At 35.4% G+C, this 14556-nt stretch overlaps 3 protein-coding genes across 4 annotated transcripts; 2 read left to right on the top strand and 1 right to left on the bottom strand.

Moving 5' to 3' along the window:
* Positions 1 to 2240: 2240 nt before the first annotated feature.
* On the top strand, positions 2241 to 4300 carry LOC116124704 (pentatricopeptide repeat-containing protein At4g11690-like). The gene is made up of 3 exons (XM_031410442.1): positions 2241 to 3900; positions 4008 to 4083; positions 4279 to 4300. The coding sequence occupies exons 1-3, from the start codon at positions 2241 to 2243 to the stop codon at positions 4298 to 4300; spliced, it is 1758 nt and encodes a 585-aa protein (XP_031266302.1).
* A 251-nt stretch (positions 4301 to 4551) lies between these two features.
* On the top strand, positions 4552 to 8775 carry LOC116124684 (PHD finger protein ALFIN-LIKE 4-like). 2 transcript variants are annotated; one of them, XM_031410422.1, is made up of 5 exons: positions 4552 to 5031; positions 5138 to 5170; positions 6562 to 6790; positions 7740 to 7815; positions 8160 to 8775. In XM_031410422.1, the coding sequence occupies exons 1-5, from the start codon at positions 4686 to 4688 to the stop codon at positions 8430 to 8432; spliced, it is 957 nt and encodes a 318-aa protein (XP_031266282.1). In that variant the 5' UTR covers positions 4552 to 4685; the 3' UTR covers positions 8433 to 8775. The 2 variants fall into 2 exon arrangements, with proteins under 2 accessions (XP_031266282.1, XP_031266281.1); XM_031410421.1 differs by having other exon boundaries at positions 4618 to 5031; positions 7740 to 7875; positions 8160 to 8763.
* A 604-nt stretch (positions 8776 to 9379) lies between these two features.
* Positions 9380 to 11440, bottom strand: LOC116124757 (solute carrier family 25 member 44-like). The gene has a single exon (XM_031410494.1). The coding sequence runs from the start codon at positions 10718 to 10720 to the stop codon at positions 9680 to 9682; it is 1041 nt and encodes a 346-aa protein (XP_031266354.1). The 5' UTR covers positions 10721 to 11440; the 3' UTR covers positions 9380 to 9679.
* Positions 11441 to 14556: the final 3116 nt, after the last annotated feature.

Here is a 14556-nt window from a genome sequence, read left to right as displayed (position 1 = left end):
TCAAAATTACCTCTCACGGCAACAAGTTTTAGCTTCCTCACCACTTCCTCTTTGTTGTCAAATAAATACCCTATGCATAACTCCGATCTATCCGTAAAAACATGAGCTGATTCACTACTACCTGCAAATGCCCCCTCTGAACTTGCATAAAGGACCATAGTGTTCTCTTCCTCACAAACTACACCTTCTGCATAATCTGTATTAAAAGGAATCTCTACATTTATGGGAACATGTACGGGGTCCTCCTCCTTAACATTTTCATTCTGCCGCACATGACCAACCTCTTCCATAGTGTCCTCCTCACCACCCAAATCACCGCTTACTCTTGATTTTTCAACTAAAAAATCAATGCCCTCGTAGTTTAAATTAAAACCAGCCAAATCTCCACCAACTTCCTCGTTTATCCCCTTCCGTTGAACCAACTTCCAAAGGTTTATCTACAAATGAAACCCTTAAAATCGGCCTCGAACCATTATCGCCCACATCAATCATTTATAACTTCACACCTTCATCCGACTTTAATATAGTAGGAGGTACCTTATAATGTTCAGGAACTGTACTTAAAACATACTTCACAACTATATCACTACGTGAGCAACTCAAATCACCTCTTCTAATTATTTCATCAATCAACTTATCAAAACTAACCTCTGTGCTCAGAGCAGTTGGTATTTCTTTGCTCTTCCCAATCCACTTCCAACTTTCTTCCTCCACCTATTCACCAAAATATTCAACACCCAAAACAACTTGTCTCATGTCTAATAATAGCCAAGTACCTATAATGCAAGGAAAAAAAATAATATTATTAACTGATGTATTAAGGCCTGAAAGATTTTAAAAAGCATCTGCAGAGTCACTTGAGCGATCTGGTGTATCGCTTAAGCGATCTGGTATATCGTTTACTGGATCGCTTAAGCGATCCGGTATAAATAAGCCTGATCGCTTAAGCGATCTTATGCCATTTACCTGATCGCTTAAGCGATCTGCTGCTATACACCAAACTTATAACAGATCGCTTAAGCAATCTTCTGCCATATACCTGGTCACTTAAGCGATCTATGAACTGTTGCATTATACCAGACATACCAGATCGCTTAAGCAATCCATCATATCCAGAACACATTTTCAGTCATCTCCACCTACAATCGGTGCTACCACCCCCAGATACCCACAATGCAAGAAAATATTCAACAAATTTCACTCCTTTCAACTTCCATTACATCAAACACAACCTAACAACCTAAACAACTAAATCAAAATCATAAGTCAAACCCAATCCATCATTAAATCTTTATGAAATATAAAATGGAAAGGGGAGATACACATACCTGGACGAAATGTCAGGAGGAGGAGGAGGATTTGTGGCGAAGAAGATGTTAATGGCGGAGGAAGAAGATAGTGTTAATGGCAGGAAGAAGAATATGTATAGGACGGAGGAAGAAGAAGATGTACAGGAAGAAGAAGATGTAAACAAAGCTTACAAGAAACAACAACTAGGGGAGGAATGCGTTAATGTGGCGGGAGGAAGAAGAATAAAGTGTTTGGGTTTGTTTACAAGAATTTCGGCTCTTTGGGGACATATTATAATTTTTAAAAGATTACACAATACTTCATTAATCATAATTAACCCTTAATCATATTTAATTAACCTTAATAAAAAAAACAAGGCTATTTAGTTCACACTTAGAAACTATATAGCCTTTTAATTAAATTTAACTTCAAATGACCTTTTAATACCTTTTAATAAAATGCCCCGAAATGAAGGCAGGATCAAATGCCACGAAAACATTCTTTTTCCCAAACTTAAACGACGTCGCTCCAACCTTTGACTCTATATAAATAAATTGACTCCATCGTGGCAAAACATAAGCCACGTCACCATAGTTTTGATGGCTGCCGCCAAATTACAAACCATAAAACTTCACTTGCTTCAATAAATTTAAATACATATTTATTATTTTCAAATTGATGCAAATAAACAGAGCTTCTTCTTAAGGAACCACATCTCTCAATGCAATTTTGTGACACTTGCGAATCAGAAATATTTCAAAATGAGAAATTTTTGGAGAATTACAACTAAGTGAGCCTGTTGTTTATTATTAATGTGACTATTTTAATGAGAAAATTGTATTATGTTATTATTAATTTCTTCCTGCCTGTTTATATAAAAGACCCAAATGATTAATGAAATAGAAACATTTTCAGTTGGCAAAAGCTCCAGCGAGCCATCTAAACTAGCTATGCCGTCTAGATCCCCAACCTTAAACAACGCATTTCACACCCCAGACAGAAGACCGCTGGTCGCCGCCATAACTTCCCTTCTCCAACACCTAAACCCACAAAACCATAACTTCAAAAATTTCACTTCAAACTCTCTTAACCAATTCTCCGATCACCTAGACAGTAAGCTAGTCCTCAAAGTCATCCAAAACCAAACCAACCCATTTCATGCTCTTTTCTTCTTCAACTGGGCGGCAGATCCTAACCCTAACCCCAACAATTATACCCATTCTCACTTATGCTATAAAGCCATCATTGACACTTTGCTCTCTCACTCCCTCTTGTCCACAGCCACTTCACTCCTTCAACAATCTAGTAAGCTCTCTGATTTCTTCATTGGTAAAATCATCAAAGCTTATGGTGATTGCGGCAATTTTAAAGCTGCAATCTTTTGGTTTAACCAAGCTAAAAGCATTGAAAATGGGAAGTGTTTGTTTTCATACAATTCAATATTGGGGGTTTTGGTTAGAGGAAATCGGATGAAATTAGCTGAGGCTTTTTTTGATCAAATGTTTAAGGATAATATGGTGCAACCTGATGTTTCAACTTATACAACGATGATTAGGGGATATTGTAAAATGGGTATGATAGAAAATGCTAGAAAGGTGTTTGATGAAATGATGGTTGAGCCTAATTTAGTTACTTATAATACTATGATGAATGGGTTCTGTAAAAAAGGTGATATGAAGAGTGCAGGATCGATTTTGAATCGGATGATGACGAGTGAAGATTGCTTGCCTGACACGGTTACTTATACTACTTTGATTGATGGGTATTGTAAGAGTGGTGAGTTAGAAGAGGCAATGAAGTTTATGGATGAGATGGTGAGAAGGGGTTGCCAGCCAAATGTGTTGACATATAATGCGTTGATTTATGGTCTGAGTTTGAGAGGATATGTCACTCAGGCGAAGATTATGGTTACAAAGATGAGATTAGATGGATTGAAGGATAATATTTCCACTCACAACAGTATATTAAAGGGGCTTTGCATTGTGGGGAAGTTAGAGCAGGCTGGTATATATCTTAAGCACATGACTAAGTCTAATATGAAGCCGGATGTGATATCATATCGGGTTGTTATTAATGGCTATTGCAAAATGGGGAAATCGGATGAAGCCATATCGCTCTTGAAGGAAATGCAAGCAGGAGGCATCAAGCCGAATGTTTCAAGTTTCAATGATGTGTTTAGGATTCTTGTGGGAAATGAGGAGCTTGATAGAGCTATTTTACTTCTAAATAAGATGCCTAAAATGGGTTGCCCGCCTAATTTCATCTCATATAGCACAATAATATGTGGTCTTTGTATGGCTAAAGGTCGGATGCAAGAAGTTGAAGGGCTTCTTGATGCCATGTTTAGAAGTGGTCACAACATTGATGCCACCATGTATAGTTGCTTGCTAAAAGGATATTGTGAGGATGGTAACTTGGAAGCGGCAATGCGAATTGCATATGAAATGGTCAGCAAGAAATTTGTAATCAATCTGGAGAGCATTTCAATTCTTTTCAAGGAGTTGTGTGCAAAGATGAAATTTACTGAAGCTGAAACACTTTTTGAAATGTGCGTCAGATGTCCTGTAGATGATAAGGATAATTACAGAAGGATCTTAGATGAGCAAATATGTATTATGCAAGGGATTCGTAATGAATATGGACAGAATTCTTGACGATTACAAAAAATATAAATCTTATTAACAATTGTGTAACAATTTTTTTGTTTTCATTAACAGCAGTGTGGAATCTGATATTGCTTTTAAGTTTTGTGTCCATTAACCTGGGAGTTGGAGTAGAACTCATGGCTGCAAGGTATGTAGTCAGTGTTGCAAATACAAGTTTTTGTCCTGTAAATAAACTTGTACAGTTCCATTCATCTTTTGATGATCAATGGCAGTGCTTTGACCATGTTGATTCCGATATCACAAGCATTTCCAACATTAGCTAATTTCATGACAAACAAATTTCTCAGAATGGAGCTTTGTTCTTTATGTCATGTCAATGCAGGTGCTATGATGTTACCAAATGATAGAAGCCTGATACGCAGTAAGCTTTTGCTTTGCCAGCATAGAAGAGATTTGCTTAATTTCAACATCTAGAGCGTGTTTGAAATTTTATTCTCTAAGTAGAGGCTCGAAAACACGTGTCCTCTTATCACAATATCTCTTCATATATATGGTTCGTTTTCACACGAACTGTGGCCCACATGATCGAGGACGTGGGAAGATCTGGATGGCAAAGTCCCCCAGGTCGCATCATACATGCTGTGCAACCCACTACTTCTTGGCTCACATCATCGCTCCTCAAATTCATCTTTTCTACTTCAATTAAGATACAAATTTCTAATTATTAATCTTGTTTAACCCAACGTTAATTAAACTGTGTTATGAAATTAACACTTTATTTTTATTTTTATGAATTTGGATAGTAATTGGGCCGAAACCGAATCCCATAGAATCACGGATTCTTGCCATATTTATAAAATCCCGTTAATTAATTCACTTTCGTTCCGATTCAAATCCACACACCACCCTCTCTCTCTCTCTCTCTCTCTCTCTCTCTCTCTCTCACACAGTAAAAAAATATTCACATCTTTCCCTCCTTTACTCTCGCACTCTCTTTTGTACAGAAGGAGAAGACTAAACTTTGGAGTTGATTGGGCGATGGACGCAGCCGCTGCTTACAATCCACGTACGGTGGAAGAAGTCTTTCGAGATTTCAAAGGCCGACGAGCTGGCATGATTAAAGCCCTTACTTCTGGTAATTTTTTTTTTTTTTTTTTTTTTTGTCTTTTTTTTTTATTTCATGCTCCGCTCTCTGGCTCTTTCTCTCTCTGTCTTTTTATGGAGATTTGTTTTTGTTGTAGATGTTGAAGAGTTCTACCAGCAGTGTGACCCTGGTAAGCGTTTTTCTCTTCTAAAACCATTTTTTTCCCTTAATATGTGTTTGTTTTTTATTTGTTTTAGGTAGATAGAGGAAACAAATCTTTGATTTAATTTAATTTAATTTTTCGTTGCCTATTGTTAAGGCGCAGTGTTCTCTGCAACCAAACAGATTAACCGGGAGAATTGTTTTGTGTGTGTAATGCATGCATGTCGTTTGGATTCATGTCGTTTTGGTATATACTAAGGGAAGTGTTATATTCGTGTTGGCTAATATTTTTGGTTAACTGGAATTTTACTTCTTTCACGTATTAACACGAATTTAATTAGTATTCTCACTTGGGTTTTGAAATTCTTATTAGTTATATGCTTTAATTTGTTATTTAATTTGATTTTATGGAATTACCTGCAGAGAAATTATGGTGGGATCTTTATGCCAAACGTAATTTTACCTATTAAACAAAACTGAATTCATTCAACGCTTGATGTTTCTAGAAGATTGACTTATGTTCTTTCTGATGCACATATTTTATTTTGCTAGCGAATATTGGAACTTTGCGAAGCTTATCTAATGAAGAGGCACTAAGCAAGAGATCTTGTACTGTGGATGAATAGAGTGAAGAAGTTAATACTTAATATGTTTCAGATTTCCTATAAAAATGGAAGTAGAGAAATAAATGTGAGCGGAGTTGTTTATTTGTTATTAGTCAACTAGGAATTGGTCGGTTCCATTAGACAGTTGGTAATTTAATCAAAGGTTCGTTTATGATAGTTTGTATATTGTACTAAAATCATTTAAAATATTTAGGAGTTTTAGAAATACAGGTTTCATAGTTTGGTGCATGGTCAAAGATGAAAAATGAGAGTCGGGAGGGAATAAGTGTGAATATCACTTTTCAGAGGTGGACATTACAGAAAGGGTCTGCCAGTTTTTCATTCTGTGTAGATGAATTTTGATCATGGGTAGATTGCCTGCATTTTACTGATTGTTCCATCTGACCAACTCTTCTAAGGATCTGCGTTGCGTCTATGTTGCAACCGTCTGAACAGCTTTGGTGGTTCTTTTGAAGTGATTGGCTTGATAACTTTGAAATTAGATGACCCTTGTGAGTTCTAGTTTGGAAGTTCAAATGTGGTTTCTTTCCTTGTTATGACTTCCTTCATAATCGTCGAATTCTAATGCATTATAATTGCTGATACATCTTTGTCTTTTTCTTTGGGGTTTCCCTTATCTTATTTGTCTTTCAAGAAAGAAACAGTTACTGCCAAACTTTTCTGTTTAATTCATCATAGTTTATAAACTTGTATATTACCCTGAACTACTTTCGTAGTCTTTGTATACCATCCAAATATCATGTTTTCTCATAAATTTGATTCTTTTTTTTTTTTTTTTTTTTTTTAATCACAGAGAAGGAAAATCTTTGCCTGTATGGATTTCCCAGTGAGCAGTGGGAGGTGAATTTACCTGCTGAAGAGGTGCCTCCAGAGCTTCCAGAGCCTGCACTGGGTATAAACTTTGCCAGAGATGGGATGCAAGAAAAGGATTGGTTGTCCTTGGTTGCTGTCCACAGTGATGCTTGGCTACTTTCTGTGGCCTTCTACTTTGGTGCTAGGTTTGGGTTTGATAAAGCTGATAGGTAAGCATTTCTCTATGGAAAATTATGAATATGTTATTTGGCTTTGTAAAAGTGTGAATGAGTTTGAATTTTGATGGTAGTTTGGTGTTGGTTGCACCTCTTTCAGGGTGCTTATATCACTTTCTATTCTCTTTCCCCTAAACTCACAAAAAGTGCCTACCATTGATAACTATACTTATTTTCTTATGTGATTTATTGATTTCTGTTAAAACTATTATGTCCTAGTTTTCAATGTTTTAGAACTCCCAATTGACAAATTACTTAATTTATACTTCAGAAAATTTATTTTTGGTTTTATGCTCTTGTCTCTTTTTGTGGCATGTTTATGCTGATTGGTGAATTAAATGCTAGATTTGAAATATGTTTTAGTTCTTGAGCAGTAGAAGATATACTTTTGGCTAAGGAAACCTTGAATAGCCAAATTTGACCAATAAACAACATTTGGACCTTAAAACTTTTTTTGAAAGGTTGGACTAAAATTGGACAAGTCTTATTAATGGGACTAGAATAATTTGGTTTGGATTACTGGTCTTGTCCAGAGACTTTTTTCCTGTTTTATGGAACAATTTGTCTCAAGATTTTATCATTATACAATTTCTTGGGATAAGACTATTCAAAGCTTTAAACTGATTAGCCTATATTTTAAATTTTCTAACTATTAATATTAGAATGAATTGTAGCTTTCATGTTGACTCCCTAGTAGATAGTCAGTAGCATATTTTTTATTTTATTTTTCATTTATTTAAATCTGTAGTGTCTGGAATAAGGGTATTAGAAGTTAGTCTTAAATTGTTTTCTTTGAAGTTTTCTGATAATGGCTGTAACCTGTAAATACTAAATATCACTTTTCTGGCAACATTTCGTGTGTGTGTGAACTTGTTAATAGGTGGTTTGTATTATTGACCTTTATTATTTCCTTAATGTTATTTTGTTGACATATTTGGTGCAGGAAACGGCTTTTTAATATGATAAATGATCTTCCAACAATATTTGAGATTGTGACAGGGACAGCCAAGAAACAACAGGTAAAGGAAAAATCTTCAGTCTCAAATCACAGCAGCAACAAATCTAAATCAAACCCGAAGGTATAGAAGGACTTCCGTTGGCCTAGTGTATCAGTACCATAGTTGTTTATTGTACTTATTTGTATGTTACCGATTTTGATGTTGGCATGGGTTGATTAAAGCTAACTGATTGGTCTATAGTACGTATTAAAAATTATTTTATAGGATATTATGGGTGCGTTTTGGCTTTAAGGTGGGAAAGTAAGCCTATTAGTTGGAGGAAATGGTTCTCCACGTTTGTGTCTTTTGTTCTTCAGAAAGAATACTTTTGAAACTTAATTATCTTTTTGTATTGCCATATGCAGAGAGGCTCAGAATCTCAGCCCAAGTATACAAAGGTGATGCAAGCCAAGGATGAGGATGAGGAAGGTCTAGAAGAGGAAGATGATGAGGAGCATGGGGATACACTCTGTGGGGCTTGTGGAGAGAACTATGCAGCTGATGAATTCTGGATTTGCTGTGACGCCTGTGAGAAATGGTTCCATGGAAAGTGTGTTAAGATGACCCCGGCAAGGGCTGAGCATATTAAACATTACAAATGTCCATCTTGTAGCAGCAACAAGAGAGCACGGCCTTGATGATTTGCTGGGCCACTGGCTGTGTGTATTCTGGAATTACGGGGCTTCTAACTGCTAGTAGGTTTGTAAGTTAGGTTTGTTCTTAGTCAGGCATTTCTAGGGTCTCCATCTGGGATATTGTGTAGAGTGGAAATTTTCTGTTTATTAGATCAAAAATTAGAGTACTTCTGGTCAAGAGGGGAATTATCTTGCCCTTCCCCAGCCATTGGAGGAAAACTTGTTTATTATGTCAGAATTTTCTTATGTTTATATGCAATTTATGCCCATTCTGGAAATTTGTTTTAGTTTTCCAATCTATTTACATATAAATCAAGGCACTTTAACATTTGTTTTGAACTTGCGGTAATTTGAGGTCAAGTTTGAATGTTAAAAATTGGGTGTCAGTGGACAGTCCATGTTGGAGAGCAACGACTGTCAAATGTCCATGTGCTTTATTTTTCCCTATGTGCTCGTTTGGTTTTCTTTTGATCGTCCTGTAGTGAAAAGCAGACCAAATGAATGCCTGATATGATTGTAACAGGACTTACAAATTCCAACAGTGTGTTTTCAAAGATTTAAATATAATGCTACTTCACTCTTTGTAGTTTAATGGTATTCTAAGAACAAGTAACGATTCCACTCGAATTCTTCTGCATGTAAAACATAGTGGGCAAACAAGTTGTTTGACTTTGATTCTTTAAAGATTTGGGTTATTGGAATTTGGAACCTTCCAACTTAAAAGTGGCTCAAAGTTAAAAAAGTTCTTCTCTGCTTGGCTTTGGAGAAGAGAGAAGGGGCGGAGCGGATTTGCCCTTTCTACGATCTGACTTTACCATCTTTCATTGTATAAACTTAATTATATTGCAAAGAGACAAGAACCCAAGTTTGTCTCCCTTTAAGCCATAGTGAGATATTATGCAATAATAACAAATTACCAAGTGAAAATTGATAACAGTGACTCACAGCCCTCGATGCAGAACAAGTCACACACATAAAATTAAAACTTGTTAACCGTTAACATCATACTTGTACAGTATGGACATAGATGAGCGTTGAAAAGTACATTATTACAGATAGGGAAATAGTGGCATCCGGCTACTACTGTACAAGTTTACATTGATTTCCAGTGATCTCCAACATGATCAAGAAAACAACAAAGGGGAAACAAAACAGGGAATTTACAATAATCACCCAGAAACAAAAACTACAGGGCTCATAGATGGGCAAATTTATGTTTCTTGTGGCTACTCTTGTTATGATGTCTAGTGCTATTGGCTCTTAGCAGAAAGTCGTTTCAAAAACTCGTATGTAGTGATCATGGTGGTTGCAGACATAGACATTGAAGCCCATCTAGGCCCCAATCCCCTGTAACAAGCTGCCAATCCTCCTTCCTTCACCAAATTTCGAACTGTCTGCAGGATAGTCAGTGGCCTTCTTTGCCCATTTTCTTCTCCATCCAAAACCTGTAATCTTGTCTTGATTGTATCAAGTGGCATAGTAATTATAGCTGATACACCACTAGCCATGGCCGCACTTAAACCCTGCACTGCCACTGCTGCCTTTGAACTAGGCCTGTAACAACACCCATTACTCGAAGAACTTTCATCCTTTTTACTCATATAGCAACCGAAACCACTCCATATGAGCCTATGTGACACAGAGTAAGACGCCCACCAAACTGCATTAGATGGTGCATATGTCAGTATTGATATCCCAAATCCCCTATATAATCCTCTTGGACCATCCGCAACCAAGATTTTCCTAAATGCATCAAGACCATTACTATATCTACAAGAACTTATATTAGGGACTATGTTCTTGCTACTGTTATTGTTGCATCCTTGAACCATTAATCTTTGACTCACAACATCAATTGGGGTCCAAACCAGCTGTGCAGCCATAGCTGAACTCAACCCGGCTGCAGCATTAGCTATAGCAGTGGCTGTAGTATCTGAAAATCCTAATCTAACAGTTGCAGTCCCAACATTACTCTTGGTAACCTCAAGTGCCGTCATGTAAAGTGCACGAGCTGGAATTGTTCCCATCAAAGAGGTACCAAATCCTCTGTAGAAACCTCTAAAACCTTCATAACGCATAATGGTATATGACATTTTGAAGCACGAAACTGGAGTATGTGATACCTGCTGACGGGTTTTTAACACAACGACCGGATAAAGAGCAGCAGAAACACCAGAAAACAAAGCCGCACCCAAAAAGAAGAATTTAGATTTATCAAGCATATGCCAATCTATATCCGCTGGTATATGAATCTCTGATGCCGAATCATCCTCGGCAGTGCCCAAACTCATTTTCGCCACTTTTGACACCAATCACCAAACTTCACTCTCTATTGATCCTCAAAACAAACCCAAACTTTAACCTTCTCCTTGCCCCAACTCAAACTCCTAATATAGGTTTACAAAGCCAACTAAATCAACTAAACCCACCCAACAGTGCCTTAATCTAATTAACTGTAACTCGCTATACAATTCCAAGTACTAATCAGTATGAAAGCAAGAAATTAACCAACAACTAACCATAGGCAGCAGAACCTTGAAAAATATTATAAAAATATAGAAGAAAAATAAAGATTGAAGATTTGATGTACGAGTATGATAAAAAGTGGTAAATAAACAAATTCAGATAAGGGTATTGTTGGATTTTAACCTTTTCCTCTTGCGCAACCAGATTTGAGAGCGAACGTGCGTCAACATAAATGGGTGGAACATTAATTAATTAAACAGAAAAACTCAAGAGTCAATAGATATGGTACATGTTGATAAGTTGATGAAGTGAGAGTGAGATCTGAAGTGAAGAAGGAGATTAGAGTTGTGGATATCACAGAAGGCAAAGTGGATTGATTGTATTTATTAATTTAAGAAGAGAGAAGGAGAAGAGAGGGGGACTTTAACGGAAAGAGAGGACAACAGTATGGATATGAGCGAGGGTTTTGTGGATCGAGGTAAAAGGACACGTGTCAGTTATCACTTCGAGAACTTTTCGAGATATTCGCCCTGGTATGAGGTTGAGTTTCTGACCAGACAGAGCCTCTGCCCTCTGTTTTGTGGGTTATAAATTAACTGTGGGTGCCTGCCGGGGTGATCAACATCTTGCGCCAGTGGGTTCGTGTTTTTGGCCATTTCATTTTACTCACATAATACCATTTGGTTTTCATTCATGGGGCCACCTTGCAACTTGCATTACAAATGTAATTAGAATAACATTCTATGCTATTTAGCATTTTTTTTTTTAAGTATGATTGGATTCTGAGAAGTATTTTATATATTTTTTAATAGTACTTACTAAAAATATTTAGATGATTTTTAATCTTCTAGGTTTGTTAATTTAATTAAACATCCTCAATAATACAAGTTTATAGATTGACAAAAACATCCCCACCCACCCACTTATGGCTGACAGTCAGCCATTACCGTCAGAAGGTGACCGAAATCTACCAAAATAGCACATGACTGGATGGATCTGACCGATCGTGCACTGATTTGACTTTTTTTGACCAAATAGGCCACATATTTGGCCGTCGTTATCTTGGCTGTCAACGACGGCCAAGTTATGGCTGTCGTCAATGGCCAGATGTGGCCAAATCTGGCCTTAAATTTAGCATTTTCCAGCTAGATTCATGATAGATCTGGTCGAAAAAGGCCAAATCAGTGCACGACTAGCCAAATCCAGCCTGTCGTGCACCATTCCGATAGATTCCGACCACCTATCGGCGATAATGGTTGGCTGCCGACAATATGTGGGTGGGTGGGGGTGTTTTTGTCAATTTATAAACTTTTATTTTTGAGGGTGTTTAGTTAAATTAACAAATCTAGAGGGTTAAAAATAATCTAAATATTTTGAATTGAACTGAATAGGATTAGATTTTGAGAATTTTAAACCAAATGCATTTTTTGGTTTTTAGGATAGGATGATGAATAGGATAAGATAGTAAAAGTGTGTCAAACGGACCCTTAGATTTTATCTTTGCAAGATTAGTATTATGATTTTTATTATATATAGGACAATGCTATTTGGATCAGTTGATCCTGATCAAAAACTTTTTTGGGAAGGTAAATTTACAAATTTGCCCTTTAGTAAAATAAATTTATTTTCGGCTCCTAAACCCTGTCTTTTAGAGGGAAAACAATTTCCTCCATTAACATTATGGAATGATGAGAGAGAAGTAATGATTACATCAATATTTCCAAGAATAGAAGTTGGAAAGATGAAATTAATTTATTGTAATAATTAAATTTCTTTTAAAAAAAATAAACAAAACAAAACATGTAAACTCTTTCCTCTTCTACATCTTGCTATTCATCTTCACCACTAATAAATAAAAAAAAAAAAATAGGTAAACTTCAGTGGCGGCTCATTATAATAAAAGGTGGAAAGAATGAGATGAATGAAGCTACAAGTTTTGGAGATACGAGTATATGAATAGATGGGTGCAATGAACTATGAACATTGAAAGAAATAGAGTTAATAATTTTGCAAGTGTTGGTACGATACAAATAAGGTATAGACAATGTAAAGACTGCTAAGCAATATGATGATTAGCTGGGTAGAAATGCATGGATGTGGACGATGACCGAGATTGTGCATGCTTTTTTTCTTGTTTCAGAACCATTTTCAAGTGTAATCCCTTATGAGAAGCACCCAAAGTGAAATGCATTGATTTTCAACACATTTTCATACAAAGGTACACTGTTTTATCTCATTTTCGCCAACAAATGAATATGCTAGTTCATATTATGATGAAATAGTTGTTGGATAAAAAAATGTTTTCGGTAATTGATCTGAATGTTGTGTGGATAAAATAGATAGAGCTAGATAAAAAAATGCTTTATGTATATTGATTTGATTGTTGTGTGGAAAAAAAAGAGAAAGTTGGATAAAAAATGTTTTATGTATATTGATCTGAATGTTGTGTGGATAAAAAAGAGAGAGTTGTATAAAAAATGTTTTTCGTATATCAATGTTTTATGTATATTGATCTGAATGTATTCTGTATATTGATCTAAATATTGATAAAATAGAGAGAACATGATAAAAAAATGTTTCTGTATATTGATTACAATGTTTTATGTATATTGATAAAATAGAGATAGCTGGATAAAAAATGTTAGTTCATACTATAATAAAATAGAGATAGCTGGATAAAAAATGATAGTTCATATTGTGATAAAATAGAGAAAGCTGGATAAAAAATGTTCATATTTGAAAACCTAAGAGTTTCGAAGAAGAATAAGAGATATTATTGTTATCCAATACTTGTTTTCATGTTTGTAGTGAATATTTTGAGAAGGAAAGTTGGGACGATGGATAGTAATTCCTTTTTTATTTGAAGAAATAATATTTTGAAATTGGTAAGAGCATTGGATTGAAACTATATATATATATGCTTGGCTTTTCTTTAAATTGCTTTGGCTCAACAAGCGTGGACCATGTTCTCTAATTCCGTTTATTTGTTCTATGGTCTTTGTATATTTTTTTATTTGTTTTCTATTAATTACATAATTTCATAAATTCTTACAACATCGGAGGGTTAAATGTAATATTTATTATTACTAATAATCAACTCCATTGTAATAAATCTCCCTTCTGACTTATCTCATATTCCATCTTCTTATTTATAATTTCACTTTTGCCTTATTCTTTTTCTTTGAGAAAAAAACACAATTATTGATTAAATTACTGATTCAAGGGTTATACAGTTTAATTCTTTAGTTTAATTAAGTTGATTTATGTTTAATTTCATTAATAGTTAAATACGAAATAAAAATCTAGTATTGGGAATTTGAGACTTTAAAGAGGAAAGAAAGAAATTTAAGACAAAAATAGTGGACATGTAAACATTTAACAGCTAGAGAAGTTGTAATGAAATTGGTTTACTTTAAAGAGAAATCATGAAGTTTGTTTTGTAATGTAAGAATCAATAATTTAGACAACTAATTTTCATGTTGAAAGGAAAGCATTATTCATTGTTCAATTTGAAAGGAAACTATGGAATCCAAAGAGCAAAACACAATATTGGAAGCAATTTTTGGCAACAATGAAGATGACAACTCAATGACCTATGACATGAACGAGGGTGGAGTGACCCATGGCAATGAAATTGTAAATTCGGATACCTAAACAAGTA

The sequence above is a fragment of the Pistacia vera genome, unplaced genomic scaffold (assembly GCF_008641045.1).
Source record: "Pistacia vera cultivar Batoury unplaced genomic scaffold, PisVer_v2 Contig155, whole genome shotgun sequence".
NCBI lineage: Eukaryota > Viridiplantae > Streptophyta > Magnoliopsida > Sapindales > Anacardiaceae > Pistacia > Pistacia vera.
This window is presented reverse-complemented; position numbering and strand designations above follow the sequence as displayed.

What these genes read in the sequence shown, in the direction of transcription:
- LOC116124757 (XM_031410494.1), bottom strand. Translation starts at nt 10,720, where the DNA reads ATGAGTTTGGGCACTGCCGAGGATGATTCGGCATCAGAGATTCATATA.
- LOC116124684 (XM_031410421.1), top strand. Translation starts at nt 4,686, where the DNA reads ATGAATTTGGATAGTAATTGGGCCGAAACCGAATCCCATAGAATCACG. An exon ending in GATTAAAGCCCTTACTTCTG is followed by an intron (nt 5,032 to 5,137) that starts GTAATTTTTTTT and finishes TTTTTGTTGTAG; the next exon opens with ATGTTGAAGAGTTCTACCAG. An exon ending in AATCTAAATCAAACCCGAAG is followed by an intron (nt 7,876 to 8,159) that starts GTATAGAAGGAC and finishes TGCCATATGCAG; the next exon opens with AGAGGCTCAGAATCTCAGCC.
- LOC116124704 (XM_031410442.1), top strand. Translation starts at nt 2,241, where the DNA reads ATGCCGTCTAGATCCCCAACCTTAAACAACGCATTTCACACCCCAGAC. An exon ending in GATCTTAGATGAGCAAATAT is followed by an intron (nt 3,901 to 4,007) that starts GTATTATGCAAG and finishes TTTCATTAACAG; the next exon opens with CAGTGTGGAATCTGATATTG. An exon ending in GTAGAACTCATGGCTGCAAG is followed by an intron (nt 4,084 to 4,278) that starts GTATGTAGTCAG and finishes ATGTCAATGCAG; the next exon opens with GTGCTATGATGTTACCAAAT.